At 42.6% G+C, this 15,667-nt stretch overlaps 2 protein-coding genes across 2 annotated transcripts; one reads left to right on the top strand and one right to left on the bottom strand.

The window, feature by feature from the left end:
- Window positions 1-548: 548 nt before the first annotated feature.
- Window positions 549-5,894, top strand: acat2 (acetyl-CoA acetyltransferase 2). The gene is made up of 9 exons (XM_021600693.2): window positions 549-773; window positions 1,462-1,596; window positions 2,914-3,095; window positions 3,240-3,357; window positions 3,908-4,051; window positions 4,269-4,391; window positions 4,629-4,783; window positions 4,884-4,994; window positions 5,079-5,894. The coding sequence occupies exons 1-9, from the start codon at window positions 725-727 to the stop codon at window positions 5,247-5,249; spliced, it is 1,188 nt and encodes a 395-aa protein (XP_021456368.1). The 5' UTR covers window positions 549-724; the 3' UTR covers window positions 5,250-5,894.
- tcp1 (t-complex 1) lies at window positions 5,890-14,776 on the bottom strand. Its single transcript, XM_021600692.2, has 12 exons — window positions 14,445-14,776; window positions 13,628-13,713; window positions 13,392-13,520; window positions 12,917-13,014; window positions 11,603-11,713; window positions 9,413-9,594; window positions 8,733-8,859; window positions 8,222-8,397; window positions 7,917-8,040; window positions 7,265-7,457; window positions 6,874-7,037; window positions 5,890-6,326 (listed from the first exon to the last, which is right to left on the bottom strand). Exons 1-12 carry the CDS (start codon window positions 14,515-14,517, stop codon window positions 6,113-6,115), a joined length of 1,677 nt encoding a protein of 558 aa, XP_021456367.1. The 5' UTR covers window positions 14,518-14,776; the 3' UTR covers window positions 5,890-6,112.
- Window positions 14,777-15,667: the final 891 nt, after the last annotated feature.

Raw genomic sequence — 15,667 nt, 5'->3', positions numbered from 1 at the left:
CTGGCACTTACCACCATATCTGTTCAAAGGCTCTTAAATATTTTTCTTGCTCATACACCCTCTGAATGGCACACACACAATCCATGTCTTAATTTTTCTTGAGGCTTAAAAATAAGGGGTCATATCTTTAGTCTGGTCAGTCTCATGGAAAGAGTAGGTGTTCATAATGTTTTGTACACTATTTCCTGTATTGTAGGGAAGCAGAGACTTCCTACAATTCTACCCATTTTGTCATGGAGCAAAGAGAAAAATGTTGCAGTTTTATAGCTAATTTCCTGTAATTATAATTAGTTTTTCCATGGTTTATGACGTGAGCATATGCTATCTGGGGAAAGCAATGTCTGTCTACACCATGCTGGCATCAAGGGGTGTGTGGTACGCCATTGATGCCAGCATGGTGTACAGACTGAGCTACTAGTCTGATTCATTTGAATGACAAAAGAGACATTGCTTCACAGCCTGTGTGGCTGCCAAAATCATGTCTGAAGTCCTCCTAGCCATTGGGTGGTGCTTTCGTCAAATATCTGTCCCTGCTACTGCCAGGGATCTTCGTGCTGCTTGCCGAAGGAGGATCTCTTTTGTCATTCAAATGAATCAACATGCTTGAGTCCATTTACAAGTTCAGTGTTTCAGACAGATAGCAAGCCGGCCACTCTAACACGGAAGACACAAGGGACCGAGCAGCACACAGTGAAATCTGAAGGATTACCAGCTAGCTGTCAATATGAACACTGAGTCTGTTGTCATCGTTTCTGCTGCAAGGACCCCCATTGGTAAATAAGTTCTGAATCTGTCTGATTCCACACTAAGGCAATATTTTTCAACATAGCTGGCTACCTGTATCAATAAGAGATGTCTGTATGTATATTTATTTGTTGCATTTCCTTATCACACGAGATTGGTTTTGTAGCGATGCTGACGTTCCTTGAACGATCGTGCACATTTTTCCAGTCCTGGTTTTGACAATGTTCTTATTTGTTCAACAACATGTTTTAATGTTTTTGAACCTATGAATTGAACAGACCATTACTGTCGTTCATTGTCGCGAGCTACCTCCTGACCAGGATTGTCAATGGTTCGCTTATGCTGAACCTTGATTGGTTGCCTCACCCTCTGCCCAGATTCTCGAAACAGCGATTGGCTGTTGGTCATAGTACCATGGACCCGCAGCTACAGTATTGGCGATAGGCTGGAGATCAAACCGAATGGGGTTGGGCGTATTTTAGTTGGACGGTGTCTTTGCAACCTTTAATCAATCAATACATTTGTTGATGATAATGTCTGTTATCTTGTTGTCTGATGTAATGCAGTGGGAGAGTGCTGTCACACCATGGAATCAGTACTAATGGCCAAGTGCATTTCTCAAAACCCAGCTACCCGTTATAAAGCAATCAATGCCCTGCTCTTTTTGTGGATACTGAATATAACGTTATTTCTCAACTTTATTATTCTGTTTCACAGGGTCTTTCAATGGTTCTCTGTCAACTGTGCCCCTCCAAGATCTGTGCTCTGTGGTGATCAAGGATGTCCTGAAGAGAGCCAACCTTAAGCCTGAGGCGGTGTCTGAGGTCATCATGGGGCACGTTCTGACAGCAGGTAAAGACCACCTGGAACGGAACCCAGTCTGTTTATTAGCTGTTTATCAGCGCTGACCTGCTAGCTACTTAGTTAATAGTTCCATGTGGCTCAGTTGGTAGAGCATGGTGCTTGCAACACCAGGGTTGTGGGTTCGATTGCCACAGGGGACCAGTATGATAAAGTACAAAAATGTATGCTCTCACTACTGTAAATTGCTCTGGATTAGAGTGTCTCCTAAATGACAAATTTAAGTGCAGTGGTTCTCAACCTTTTTCGGTTACTGTACCATCAATGGATTTTTGCACTGCCCGGAGTTCCCCTATAGTATCCCCTCATGTGCATCTTCAATTACCCCCTGTGGATGGGTCGAGTACCCCCAGGGGTTCTAAACTCAGCAAAAAAAGAAACGTCCCTTTTTCAGGACCCTGTCTTTCAAAGATAATTTGTAAAAATCCAAATAACTCCACAGATCTTCATTGTAAAGTGTTTAAACACTGTTTCCCATGCTTGTTCAATGAACCATAACCAATGAATGAACATGCACCTGGTCGTTAAGACACTAACAGCTTAGACGGGAGGCAATTAATGTCACAGTTATGAAAACGTAGGACACTAAAGAGGCCTTTCTACTGACTCTGGAAAAACACCAAAAGAAAGATTCCCAGGGTCCCTGCTCATCTGCGTGAACGTTCCTTAGGCGTGCTGCAAGGAGGCATGAGGACTGCAGATGTGGCCTGGGCAATAAATTGCAATGTGAGACGCCTAAGACAGGAATGTCAGTGTTCTGCCAATGGCCAACGAAGAGCCCGGATCTCAATCCCATTGAGCACGTCTGGGATCTGTTGGATCGGAGGGTGAGGGCTAGGGCCATTCCCCACAGAAATGTCCGGGAACTTGCAGGTGACTTGGTGGAAGAGTGGGGTAACATCTCACAGCAAGAACTGGCAAATCTGGTGCAGTCCATGAGGAGGAGATGCACTGCAGTACTTAATGCAGCTGGTGGCCACACCAGATACTGACTGTTACTTTTGATTTTGACCCACACTTTGTTCAGGGACACATTATTCAATTTACGTTAGTCTATCTGTGGAACCTGTTCAGTTTATGTCTCAGTTGTTGAATCATGTTATGTTCATACAAATATTTACATGTTAAGTTTGCTGAAAATAAACGCAGTTGACAGTGAGATGACATTTCTTTTTTTGCTGAGTTTCGTACCCCTGGTTGGGAACCACTGAACTAGTGTACTAGCCATTCTAAGCCTCTGATATCTCTCTTGCAATCATTCACATCTCACGCTCCCAATCCTTTCCTCTAATCTCCTCTCCTCCCCAGGTCATGGGCAGAACCCAGCCCGTCAGGCCAGTGTTGCGGCAGGTATCCCCTACCCAGTGCCTGCCTGGAGCTGCCAGATGGTGTGTGGATCTGGGCTGAAGGCAGTGTGTCTGGGCGTTCAGTCCATCCAGACTGGAGAGTCAACCGTGGTGGTGGCTGGAGGCATGGAGAGCATGAGCCGGGTAAGATGGAGGGATATGAGAGATGATGGAGAGAAGGCGAGAGAGGAAGGGGGGTGTAAGTGAGAGAAAGATGGGGTGAAATCAATACCATTCTACCAAATGTCCCCATTAATCGGCAATTACTCTTTCCCCTTTGACCCCCAGGCTCCCCACACAGTGCAGATGCGGGCTGGAGTAAAGATGGGTGACACCACCATGCAGGATTCTATCATCGCTGATGGACTGACTGATGCTTTCCACTGCTACCACATGGGCATCACAGGTCAGGGGACCAGAGTTAGAGTTATTGATATCAATGTGTAATGGGAGATTCCAGGTGAAAAGGAGAGCAGTCGCTGATAATATTAATCACATATCAATCCGGTTGCACCAAAGCAGAGAAAATGTCTAGCTGGCCTTTTGGAGACAGGCCCTTTATATTCTAATCAGACGGCACCAAGTGTTACCTAATCACCAGCCCGAGAGGCTTGTAGGAAGTCAAAACACATTGATGTTGTCAGCTGCTACAAAATCAGTGTTTCACAGAATCGGTGTCCTCGGGTCCTTGTACCTCCTGTTTGGCGTCAATCACTATCAACAGATATGAGTTTAATTCATGGTCTAGTGACCATAAACCTATGTCACAAACAGAACACTGGAATTCAGGTGTATTGCAGAAAGGAAAATATGCTAAACATCGTGTTAATGACTCTTAACTGAATATGAACTTTATTCATCTTACACAATGTAACTGATATTTTTCAGTTCAATAAGGAGGAACATTGGGGTGTCTTAATCCAGTAGGGAATGTTGTCTTCATTTTCTGGATGTAGCTGAGAATGTGGCTAAGCAGTGGGGTGTGAGTCGCGAGGCTCAGGACCAGTTTGCCGCCCAATCCCAGAACAGGACCGAGGCTGCCCAGAAAGCAGGACATTTCGATCAGGAGATTGTTCCGGTCATGGTGCCGTCCAGAAAAGGCAAGGAATTTGTTGTGCTGGTTTATGAACCCCGAGACCTCAAGTGTGCTCAAATCACTTACGGCTGGGTGCATGACCCAATGGTTCTTATATCGCTAACCACCATTCCTTAGAAGTGAATTAGATGACCAACACCTATTATTTCTCTGCTTAATTAAATGATTATTACGAATGTAGATGTTTCATGAACTATATTGTAACATTCCGCTCTCCTCAGGCCCAGTGGAGGTGAAAGCAGACGAGTTTCCTCGCCATGGCAGTAACATGGAAGCCATGACTAAACTCAGGCCCTGCTTCCTAAAGGACGGCAGCGGCACCGTCACCCCCGGCAACGCGTCAGGTACGCAGGGGGCACTCATCCTTGACCCATTGTGATGTCACTGATCTCTCTCAACTCAATTATCCTTTGGAAGGTTACCAGTTGACCATTCCAATTACATTATGTCTGCTGTTTCTCCTGGCAGTGATCTAGATTCTACATGGTCATAACCTTGACATATTTCAGGTGGGATACACAGAGTTGCATACCGCCAAACAATTTTTTTTGTGTTATATTAATTGCCATGTATTCCCTCAGGTATAAATGATGGAGCTGCAGCAACTGTTCTAATGAGCCAATCAGAAGCGCAGAAGCGAGGCCTCAAGCCAATGGCCAGAATCACCTCCTGGGCTCAAGCCGGCCTTGACCCGGCAATCATGGGAACTGGGCCTATCCCAGCCATCAGGAAAGCGGTGAGAACCAATCAGCAAATGTTCCGATGTGTATAACTCTTGAATGCCTGTAGTATATAATCCTTTTCATTTGAAAGAATGTTCACTGATTCTTTACCAGGTTGCGAAAGCCGGTTGGCAGCTGGATCAAGTGGACCTGTTTGAGATAAATGAAGCGTTCGCTGCCCAGTCCATCGCTGTAGTGAAAGAGCTTGGACTCAACCCAGATAAGGTAACTTGATGAACCATTATTTCAACACTATTGTTTGGGGCAAACAGTTGAATTCCACATCTTTGGTCTCTCTCCCCTATACAGGTGAATGTGACTGGAGGTGCCATCTCCCTGGGACACCCCATAGGCATGTCTGGCTGCCGGGTTCTGGTGACCCTACTGCACGCGCTCCAGAGGACTGGTGGTCAGAGGGGTGTGGCTTCTCTCTGCATTGGGGGAGGGATGGGCATTGCCATGTGTGTAGAAAGGGTGTGACTGAATAGGAGTACAACGATGCTACATTCAGGATCACCATATTGGTCTTAAAGGGAACGTTTAGAATGCTTTATTACACAACTTGTTTCAGCAGAGTGGTGGTTATTAGATTGTCACTTCGCTGAAAATTATGTAATTAGGTGAAGAAAGCAGCAACAGTCTCTATTGTGGACCATCCAATACTGGTCCTTCATTTTCCATAACATATGTATTGGAACGTATAAGGTTTAGAAGCAAAATTCTTTCTGCCTGTGTGAACCTAGTCATTGGGCAACATATGCTAGTCTTTTTTCCATCAGCAAATAACTCAACTGGCTTACATGACTGGACTTGTTCACACCCAACCTAATGAGAATTCAGCCTTCCTATTTGTCCTTTTTCTCTCATGGAATGACAGCAATGTACCTTAAACCACGTTCTACAGTTCATAGAGCCTTCCTTAAATATACAAGTGCCCAAAGACGGCGTAAACTTGCAGTACCTTAGCGTGCAGTATCCTGTTGTAGGTATGAATGTACTGTTTATTACCTGTCCACTTTCCAATACAGAATAGATGAACTGAACTTGTGCTTTTTCAAGATGATGTAGTTTGATTTGCTATGACAACTACATGTTTGTTTTATAATAATACAGACCAGAATAATCCAGCAGGGTTTATTTGTGTCCAACAGAATCAGTTACATTTCCCAGATTAAACAGGTTACCACATGGGAACAAGCAGAGTGCACAACCTATGACGGAACAGCCAAGAGCTTGTATGTATAAATACAGAGACAAAGCCAAGCGGACCAGAACCACATTTGGGATCTAAGAAACCCAGGGCAGATTCCAGAACTGGAACCAGTTACAGGATACAGGAATGTCTACCCGTCCATCTGTCCTGATGCAACGGCGTCCTGGTACGAAGGCCCACCCTCCTTCTGGTCTGGGAACAACTTGATGAGGTCATCGATACGGAGGATAGTGATGGCGGCCTCTGTGGCAAACTTGAGGCTCTTGGTCTTCACCATGGTGGGCTCGTACACACCAGCCTGCTTGTTGTCCCTGGGTTTACCATTCACCAGGTCCAGACCAATCCTTTAGGGGAGAAGATAACTTCAAATGAGAAACACGTCACAGCCACACCAATGTAGAGCTGGGCTCTCCAACTCCGTTTCTGGAGAGCTACCAACCCTAATCTAGTGCACCAGACTAATAATGAGCTGGTTGATAATCTGAATCAGGTTAGTTCCAACTGGGGTTGGAACAAAAGCATTGTAAACTGCTGGCACTTCTACAACTGAAGCTAATTGGGTTCACAACATGTTAAGCTGTGATGAACTGATATCAAAGCAGAATACACAAACCATTGTGACATTAAAAATGTCCAGGCCAGAGTAGTGGCATTACAGCTCAGGGGAAAACTGCAGTCTCCACTCTGGGCCAGCATGCTTTCTCCCACGCGTATCACTGCATACACCACTGATCAGGTATAGCAGGAAATTTAAAATGGGAATGTTATGCATCCTTGTAGTAAAACTTGACCAAACGGGTCTCAAGCTGAATGGCATCTAAAAAAATAAATAAAAACATTCACTTAATGGCATCAACACGCATGTTGAAATTAATATCTAGTGACACTGACCATTTGAGGTTTTTGCGTTCGGGGTTGACCTGGGCCTCGTTGTGGAAGGCTCGGAGCTTGGCGACCAGGTCAGTGGAGTCCTGAGCAGCGTTCACAGCCAGGGTCTTGGGAATGACCAGGAGGGAACGGGCAAACTCTGCTATGGCCAGCTGCTCACGAGAACCCTGGGAATGGACAAGACATTCACAGATCACACAAAATATCCCCCCCAATCATTTAGGACACTTCACATCTTTAATTTGGTTTAAAAAAATGGAAAACAAAATGTATTGTTTCCATATGGGAAAACCAATGAAACTTGATGGGTTTCAAAAGCAACAATACCTCTGATCCCATCTAGACAATCAGGACAGAGATAAAGAAGCAGTGATTCCCAGGTGTATTTCTTTACCATACTAGTGGCATAGTTCTCCAGGTAGATGGACAGGGCTGCCTCCACAGCACCACCTCCTGGTACAACAGACTTGGACTCCAGCACCCTCTTAACCACACACAGAGCATCATGCAGGGACCGCTCCATCTCATCACACATGAAGTCATTAGCCCCACGCAGGATGATGGAGGCGCAGGTACGGGCCTTGGTACTAAGAGAAGAACGGAGGAGAAAAAGGAAAAGATGGAGACGTGAATAGTAACAGGGGATAGAGAGAAAAGAATGGTACAAATAAAAGCGCTAAAGCAAAACATTGGTAAAGATATGTAAGAAGGTTGTACATGATCAAAACATTGGTAAAAATATGTAAGAAGGTTGTACATGATCAAAACATTGGTAAAGATATGTAAGAAGGTTGTACATGATCAAAACATTGGTAAAAATATGTAAGAAGGTTGTACATGATCAAAACATTGGTAAAGATATGTAAGAAGGTTGTACATGATCAAAACATTGGTAAAAATATGTAAGAAGGTTTTACATGATCAAAACATTGGTAAAGATATGTAAGAAGGTTGTACACGATCAAAACATTGGTAAAGATATGTAAGAAGGTTGTACATGATCAAAACATTTGTGATGAGAATAAGACTTCAGTTCCTGTTCTTACTTTTTGACCAGGATGAGCTCATCGTCACACACACGCTCCTGCACCACCTCCTCACAGTGGCCCAACATGGCTGTCTCAAACGTCTCCTCTCCCTCCAGGTTAGACAGGGATGGGCAGATGGTGGCTGAGGGACAAACAGAAAAAAAACTACTCAATTCTGGGTAACAAGCTAACTGGAAACAAACATAGTTGCTTTCAGAAAATAGTTTCAATCACTCACTAAAAAAGAGAAGACAGTTTCAGAACTTGTGTTGACCTGAACGGTTATGACATTTATCAAAAGGTAAACAAAACCTGTAGCTTACCTCCCGTTGCCTTGGCGATGCGTTTGAGGTCCCGCTTGAGGACCCTCCTGATAGCCATAGCTCCCACGTCCACAAAGTACTTGAGGCACATGTCATCGATGCCCCCAGTTGTCAGGATCACGTTAGCACCAGACGCCAGAATCTTCTGAATCCTCTCTTTGGTGATGTCAGACTCCCTGGAACAGCAAAATCAACATGAAGACATTGTGTGTCTCTTGTACAAACCCTGTGTATGTCTCTCAACAAGCCATGATGACATGAACAAATCACCCTGTCTTTAGAAAATAACTGTTGTCCAGCCCAAAGTAGTCATATTACAGCTCAGGGAAGAGCTGCAGCCTGAACTCTGGGGCAGAATTATTTCTCCCACGCGTATCACTGCTAACACCACTGAACAAGTATAGCAGCAAATTTAAATGGGAATAGTCTTACGTTGTCATGCATGTGGCAAGGCTTGATTTAAAACAGTAGGTCTCGTACAAATAGCCTCTGTTTGACATGTCCAACGTACCTCTGTCTGATCTGGTCTAGTTTCTCTGGGTCATTGATGAGGACCTGGACTCCCATCTTCATCTTGGTCTTCTGCAGGCTGAAGTCCAGACACGCCACCTTGGCGTTGGTCAAACGCTTCACCATGCCTACAGGGGGACCAGACCCAGTCATCACACTATTGAACAGCAGAGAATCTTAACCCTGGTCAAGATAAACCTAACCCCACACAATTACTGATTCCCCTTGCTCATTAGGGAATGTTAAATGTACAGATGGAAATCTATTTTACATAGAGCAAACCTGCCTGACAGAGAATGAGGAATCATGTCAGCTGCTCTATTCATGACATTTCTATCTGTAATATTAGCCTACTACTGTCCCAAGCCAGGATTAACCTATACAATAAAAATTAATTAACACAAAATCTTTATCATATAGATCTGCCTAACAAGCAAATCTAGTCATGGTGGCATGTGTGGCCAGAAAAATAGTGCCACGGCTCATACAAGAAGCACCGCAACCATTACTTTTCAAAGCCAGCTTTCTGTCTCCCACGCTTATCACTGCGTACGCAACAAGAACAAGCATAGCAGCAAATTTAAATGGGAGTCTGTCATTTGCATCAGATGGTCATTTCATGGTTGTACTGTTACGGAACTCGCGCAGTCACCATCAACAATGTTTTTTTTACACATGTACCTTGAGACCCTACAGTGCAATTGAGTGCGTATCCATTGACAAGATAGCTCTCCTTCTGGCTGCGTCCGTGGGCTTTGAGCACGTTAACGGAGTTGATGGGGTACCTCGCCACACCCTTCTGATCTACAAACTTCACTGCCAGAGTAGCGTCCACCACCATGTTGGCAAAGAAGTCTGCATCACTGAGGCGGTCACCGGTCAAGGATTCAAGCTGTTCTATAGGATGGAAGTAGGATTTCACAGCTTTCAATGGTAGTTCCTGCCGACCTACATTGCAGGCGCATGCCAAATCCGACAAACCCTGGATAGGTTAACATATCAGCTAACCACATATGTAGCAATCTGATGCATGACTACACAGTTGATGAAATGGCATGCAACCATTGGTTGATGCAATGCCTAGGCATCTAGTCTGCCTGAAACTCTACCAAATCTACCAGGACGTGACGCTCAAGACACCATTTCATTATTAGAAATAAAATAAAAATAGTTACATGCCGCAAAATTATTTTGGATGGTATTAGTCGATACTTTGACTCCAACTATCAATTTGTAAAAAACACTGTGTTGTTGCTAGAGCGTTAGTCGGCTGTACCTGCGCCAAACTGTAAAAAATAAAAATAATCCTATAGCTTGCTCATCATCTTTTTAAAACTACAATATGTAACTTTTTGGGTAACCTGACCAAATGCATAGAAACACGAGTTATAAATCTGTCATTCTCATTGAAAGCAAGTCCAAGAAGCGGTAGATCTGTTCCATGTGGGCCATTTCTAAGCTTCCCGTTCTTAAGTTTAGTTTTTGCATACCAGCTTCAAACAATATTTTTGGTTATGAAAAATACATTTTTTAGAGCAGTTTATATGATAAAATTATTTTCTACACTTGCTTGTCATCACAGAAACTGTAATTAGGGACAAAACACATTGTGAATAGACTTGATATGGGTAGCTTCCAGCTTTAATTGTAGGCCAAATTTCCTTGCCAGCTTACAGCTGAAGCAAACATCAATTCCCTACCCTGGTACTTAGTTTGTGATATGCTAACTAACACAAAAAAAAATTCAAAGCAGACTGTCACCAAAAATGTTATCAATTCATGCAGTCTCCCTCGCCACTAAAACCCATTCACATCGTCTGGTTTCCACTAGATTCCATAGCCAAATTCTGCCTCATGAATTAAGTCACATTTCTTAGAGACACCACACTTTCATTAGAGATTGAGCCTTTAAAAGAATGTTCTTAGCAATTCCCAATAAAATAAGTCCTGAATGGAAGTTTGTCATCTGTAGCCCCATGAAATCAACTAAAACAAGCTCAATTACTCAATGCATGCACACACCCCTATTGAATAATAGGCATTCACCTGTATTGTGAATAGAGTTGATTTACCCAGTTTATCAAGATATTTAACATTCAAATACATTACCGTTGTTTTAGGTGTTAGATGATTGTACAATGATTCAATGAATGCATACATGGCTGCCTAAAAAGTGAAAAAACAATTCCCAACTGTAATGATATCGAACTCTGACAACCAATGGCTGAACAGAGCAATAGCTGAGTTGATCTGTCTGTATCAAGTGCCATTCGGTGAATAGTAAAAAAAAAGATTTAAAAAAAAAAAAAAAAGGGGGTTTGGTATCGTTTTGGGATCAAATAGCGATACTAAAACCTGGTATCGAAGTCAAAAATGTGCTATCATGAGAGTAAACCAACATGTTTGCTGCACTTATTTTCATGACTGATAAAAACGTATTTTATGCTCTCGTCTCTTCAGCCAACACACACATATGTTTGGAATACAAATCGTGAGAATTGCAATGCATATCATATCCGCATCCAAATATCGTGATAACATCCTATCATGAGCAATTCCCAGCCATACTTGTGATCCTTTAAAGCACATGACAGATATACAGTGAGAGAATGTCAAGAGTGTGCAAAGCTGTCAAGGCAACGGGTGGCTACTTTGAAGAATATCAAATATATTTTGATTTGTTTTTGGGGACTATATGATTCCATATGTGTTATTTCATAGTTTGGATGTCTTCAATATTATTCTACAATGTAGAATATATATTTAAAAAAAAGAAAAACCCTTGAATGAGTTAGTGTCCAAACTTTTGACTGGTACTGTGTATGGGAAGAGGAGGTTTCAGGTTAGTCAGTGAGCAGGAAGAAAGGATACACTCCGATGATCTTGGAGGACATGGAGGTCTTGGCTGCGTTGACCAGACACTCCCTTCCCAGGTCATCTGTTGCGATGGTCAGGTTCTCATTGATGTAGCGTACTGCCTCCCTGGTGGGAATGAAAGATATTTTAACCTCTACGGGAGCGGTGTGTCCGTAGTGCTAGGTAGCTAACGTGCGCTAATGTGATTAGCATGATGTAAGTAACAAGAACATTTCCCAGGACATAGACATGTCTTATGAGGGCAGAAAGCTTAATTCTTGTTAATCTAAATGCACTGTCAAAATTACAGTAGCTATTACAGTGAAAAAAATGTATGTCGTTGTTTGAGGAGAGTGCACAAAAACAAAAAACTATCACGTCACCTGGTTTGATACATTCACCTCTGAAGGTAAATAATGTACTTACATTCAGTCATCCTGAGGGTCCCATAGATAAAATGTAGCATAGTTTTGTTTGATAAAATCCATTTTTATATTCAAATGTAGGAACTAGGTTCTACAGTTTGAACCCCTTCTGTGATACAACATTTTGAACAGCAATGCAATGGTTCATTGGACCAGTCTAAAACTGATGCCATTTAGTGGCCAAAATCTAAACTGCACATAGACTCCTAAGTGATATTATGGCCCTGTTCTTCCATTTCAAAGATCGAAGAAAAAAATATGATGTCACATGTTTTTTTTTCTTTTTATTATCTTTTACCAGATGTGTTATATTCTCCTACACTCATTTCACATTTCCACAAACTTCAAAGTGTTTCATTTTAAATGGTATCAAGAATATGCATATTCTTGCTTCAGATCCTGAGCTACAGGCAGTTAGATGAGTGTCATCTTTGGCAGATTTAAAAAATAATAATTTAAAGGGCCCGATCCTTAAATTAAGAGCTCTGTTTACAGAACCAGGAATTTCACAGTTCAGTCTTATAGTGGAGAACTTTCAGAAGATTAGAATCAAACAGATCTGTCAATAGCAACAAATGCTCTTCCGCTATCCACAGAAACACCGCTCTCGTCAACCCCCAATTTGTTTACACATTAGTGCTAGAATTGCTAGCTACAGTTGTGTTATTGAAGATGATCTTATTGAAAGAAACCAGAGGTGACTTGTTCCAAACAACCACGAGTTAATTTATGCTTTGGTTGACACATTCATTCTGGAGACAGTTAACAGGCAACACAAAGTCAAACACCCCTGTCCTTGTAAACAAAGTAATGAACCAGGAGTGGAGGGGAAAAGGATCTCAAAAGGCTGATAATATGCAAAACAATGGTGTGGAAATTGGATAGACTGTGGCAAGATTCTTACTTGCAGGCCAGGCGGTATCCACTGATGACTGAAGTTGGATGGATCTTCTGCTTCACCAGTTCATCTGCGCTCTTCAGCAGCTCTGCTGCAATGATCACCTTTAAAACAAAGGAAAGAACAATATGAATAAGCCAGGGAAGATTATTTAATGAATAAGATCATTTATTTATATATAAAATGTGCCGTTATTTCATATAGAGGTGGCGGAATGGAGGCCGTCCAACCCCTTCAGACAATGACGGACAGTCTCTCTATCCCGTTAGCATAGCCGAACATCTGTAGAGGCAGATGAGCGGTACTAAAAACAGGAAGCAGGTCATTTGAACCATGAGTGTGACTAGGCAGGTTCAGGCCAACCTCCACCAAATTATGTTTACTTGATCAAATTGAAATCTAACATTTTAAAAGAGTCTTTCGGGTAGAAATATATCAGACAACCTTTCACTTTGTTCTGCGCAGCTGTTGAAGAACTCACCACTGAAGTTGTCCCATCCCCAACCTCCTTGTCTTGCAGCTCAGCCAGTTCACACAGCACCTTGGCTGCTGGGTGTTCCACCTCCAGCAGCTTCAGGATGGTAGCCCCATCGTTGGTGATAGTCACGTCCTAAACATTAGAGCATTTGTAAGAATTTCTTCCGTCAATCTGAATGGTACACAAGCCATATCCAATAAGACTGATGGCGGCGACTATAATTGGCAACAAGTATTTACCCCGATGTCATCCACCAACATCTTGTCCAGCCCGACCGGGCCAAGGGAACTCTTGACGATGTTGGCAATGGATGATGCGGCCATGACTGCAGAAGAAACGTGGGCACACAATCAAAGCTGATTCCCTTGCCACAAAAAATAACGTTATACTAGCTGTATTAGCTAGCTAACTATTACAAATAACTAACAACAATTAAGTTCACCAATCTAGAAACAATAGCACAATTCCGAAACTGTTCAAACTGATATAAATTGTTCTCTCAGTTCTATGAGGAGGGGTGGACGAAGCCAGCCGCTCCGTCAAGACAATGACAGTGTTCTCTCTCCCCCATTAGCATAGCCGTTCATTCTGGGATGGATGAATGAACGGTACTAAAAAATGGGAAACGCCTAGGAACTATTTTTTGGGGGAAAATCATGTTGCGCACAGGGATAGGTAGCTGGTAGCGTTAGCGACTCCCTAACGCCAATGACATATGCGTATTAGTAAGCCAACGTTAGCTAGCTAATATAGCAACTTAGCAAGCCTAACTAGCACGGATTAGCTATAATATACTGTTAGATAATGTAGCTAATATTGATTTATTATACAGCTTTTTATACTAATGTGGGCAACACAATATGCTTAGGTAGCTAGTTGATTAACATATCTTACAAATTTAGGAAAAGGGAGGCGAAACGACGCATATTTTTTTCCCGCACGTGCTGCGGAGTGCTAGTTAGCTAACCATTGAAGTCCGTCCGCCACTCTCCCGCAGACACCGATTAAAACACAAATGGCATAAACTGCGACCCAAGAGATAACAACATAGCTCACCATTTTGAGAACGAACGGACTCGCCGGTCGTTCTCGTGCCGAACACGTTTAACGCTCCATCCATTAACGACATCTTGGACAAGCTAAAGAGACAGAAGAAAGGAAACGAAGTAATGAACTATGGGTAAACCGGTGGGGAACCAGGGCTTCTGGGTAAAGATTAAGAACCGAGAATAGACGAGAACATTCTAGAAGATTAAACTTTAAAACAATAATGGCATCGGACAAAAATAATTTTCATTACGAAACCAATGTATGCGTAAGACTGTATATAGGATATACATTTCTCACTTTTTATTCAACTGCTATATGATGAAATATATTTCCCAGCATTCAAAGATCCTTGTTCCTTTTTGTGGCTGTCTTGCTAATGGTCGGCGGGTGCCCTCTACTGGTTGGCTGTGCATATGACACTCACTTTGGACCACCGATGCCACAGATGGTATCAATTTGTAGGACAACAGAGAACTGTCAAATCCTATTATAAAGACTGAGGGAGAGCTTGTCTAATTGTCCATTTGGCCAAGGTCTTCACAGGACACTTCATAGTGTTGGTGGCGATGGCTGTGCAATTGTTATTGTTAAATAGTGATTCATTTGATTTGTAATCAGTAGCCTAGAATGTTTTATTGAACCTTTATTTAACTAGAAGTAATGACAGTCATGTTCTCAAGTGGCACAGCGTTCTAAGGCAATGCATCTCAGTGCAAGAGGTGTCACTACAGTCCCTGGTTCAAATACTACAGTCCCTGGTTCAAATCGAGGCTGTATCACATCTAGCCGTGATTGGGAGTCCCATAGGGCGGCGCACAATTGGCCCAGCGTGGTCCGGGTTTGGCTGAGGTAGGTAGGCCGTCATTGTAAATAAGAATTTGTTCTTAACTGACTTGCCTAGTTAAATAAAGGTTAAATTAGAAAAAATGTAGCAGATCACTTTGGCAGGTGTTGTAGCACTTGCTTGTAGTCTCAAGCATTTTCCATACCAAAAACAAGTACAGCAAGTCACCAGTAAGTTTTCTATATCAGTTGATTCTGCAGGGGGGGCGGGTCATCCACTTTGAACTCATCCTAAAACCCTCATGAGGCACAACATAACCAGCTGTAATTTGTATACAATCTGTAGTTCTCACAGCTATCAGTAGTCTTTGATTACTGACTTGTTTTACTTACTGTATTGCTTAGGCCTATATGGATGTCTTTGTGCTAAAATAATGTCTATCATT

Source organism: Oncorhynchus mykiss, chromosome 4 (genome assembly GCF_013265735.2).
Source record: "Oncorhynchus mykiss isolate Arlee chromosome 4, USDA_OmykA_1.1, whole genome shotgun sequence".
Taxonomy (NCBI): domain Eukaryota; kingdom Metazoa; phylum Chordata; class Actinopteri; order Salmoniformes; family Salmonidae; genus Oncorhynchus; species Oncorhynchus mykiss.
This window is presented reverse-complemented; position numbering and strand designations above follow the sequence as displayed.

What these genes read in the sequence shown, in the direction of transcription:
- acat2 (XM_021600693.2), top strand. Translation starts at nt 725, where the DNA reads ATGAACACTGAGTCTGTTGTCATCGTTTCTGCTGCAAGGACCCCCATT. An exon ending in GGGGCACGTTCTGACAGCAG is followed by an intron (nt 1,597 to 2,913) that starts GTAAAGACCACC and finishes TCTCCTCCCCAG; the next exon opens with GTCATGGGCAGAACCCAGCC. An exon ending in CTACCACATGGGCATCACAG is followed by an intron (nt 3,358 to 3,907) that starts GTCAGGGGACCA and finishes TTCTGGATGTAG; the next exon opens with CTGAGAATGTGGCTAAGCAG.
- tcp1 (XM_021600692.2), bottom strand. Translation starts at nt 14,517, where the DNA reads ATGTCGTTAATGGATGGAGCGTTAAACGTGTTCGGCACGAGAACGACC. An exon ending in GTCCGTTCGTTCTCAAAATG is followed by an intron (nt 13,714 to 14,444) that starts GTGAGCTATGTT and finishes TTTCTTCTGCAG; the next exon opens with TCATGGCCGCATCATCCATT. An exon ending in GAACGCAAAAACCTCAAATG is followed by an intron (nt 6,327 to 6,873) that starts GTCAGTGTCACT and finishes TCTCCCCTAAAG; the next exon opens with GATTGGTCTGGACCTGGTGA.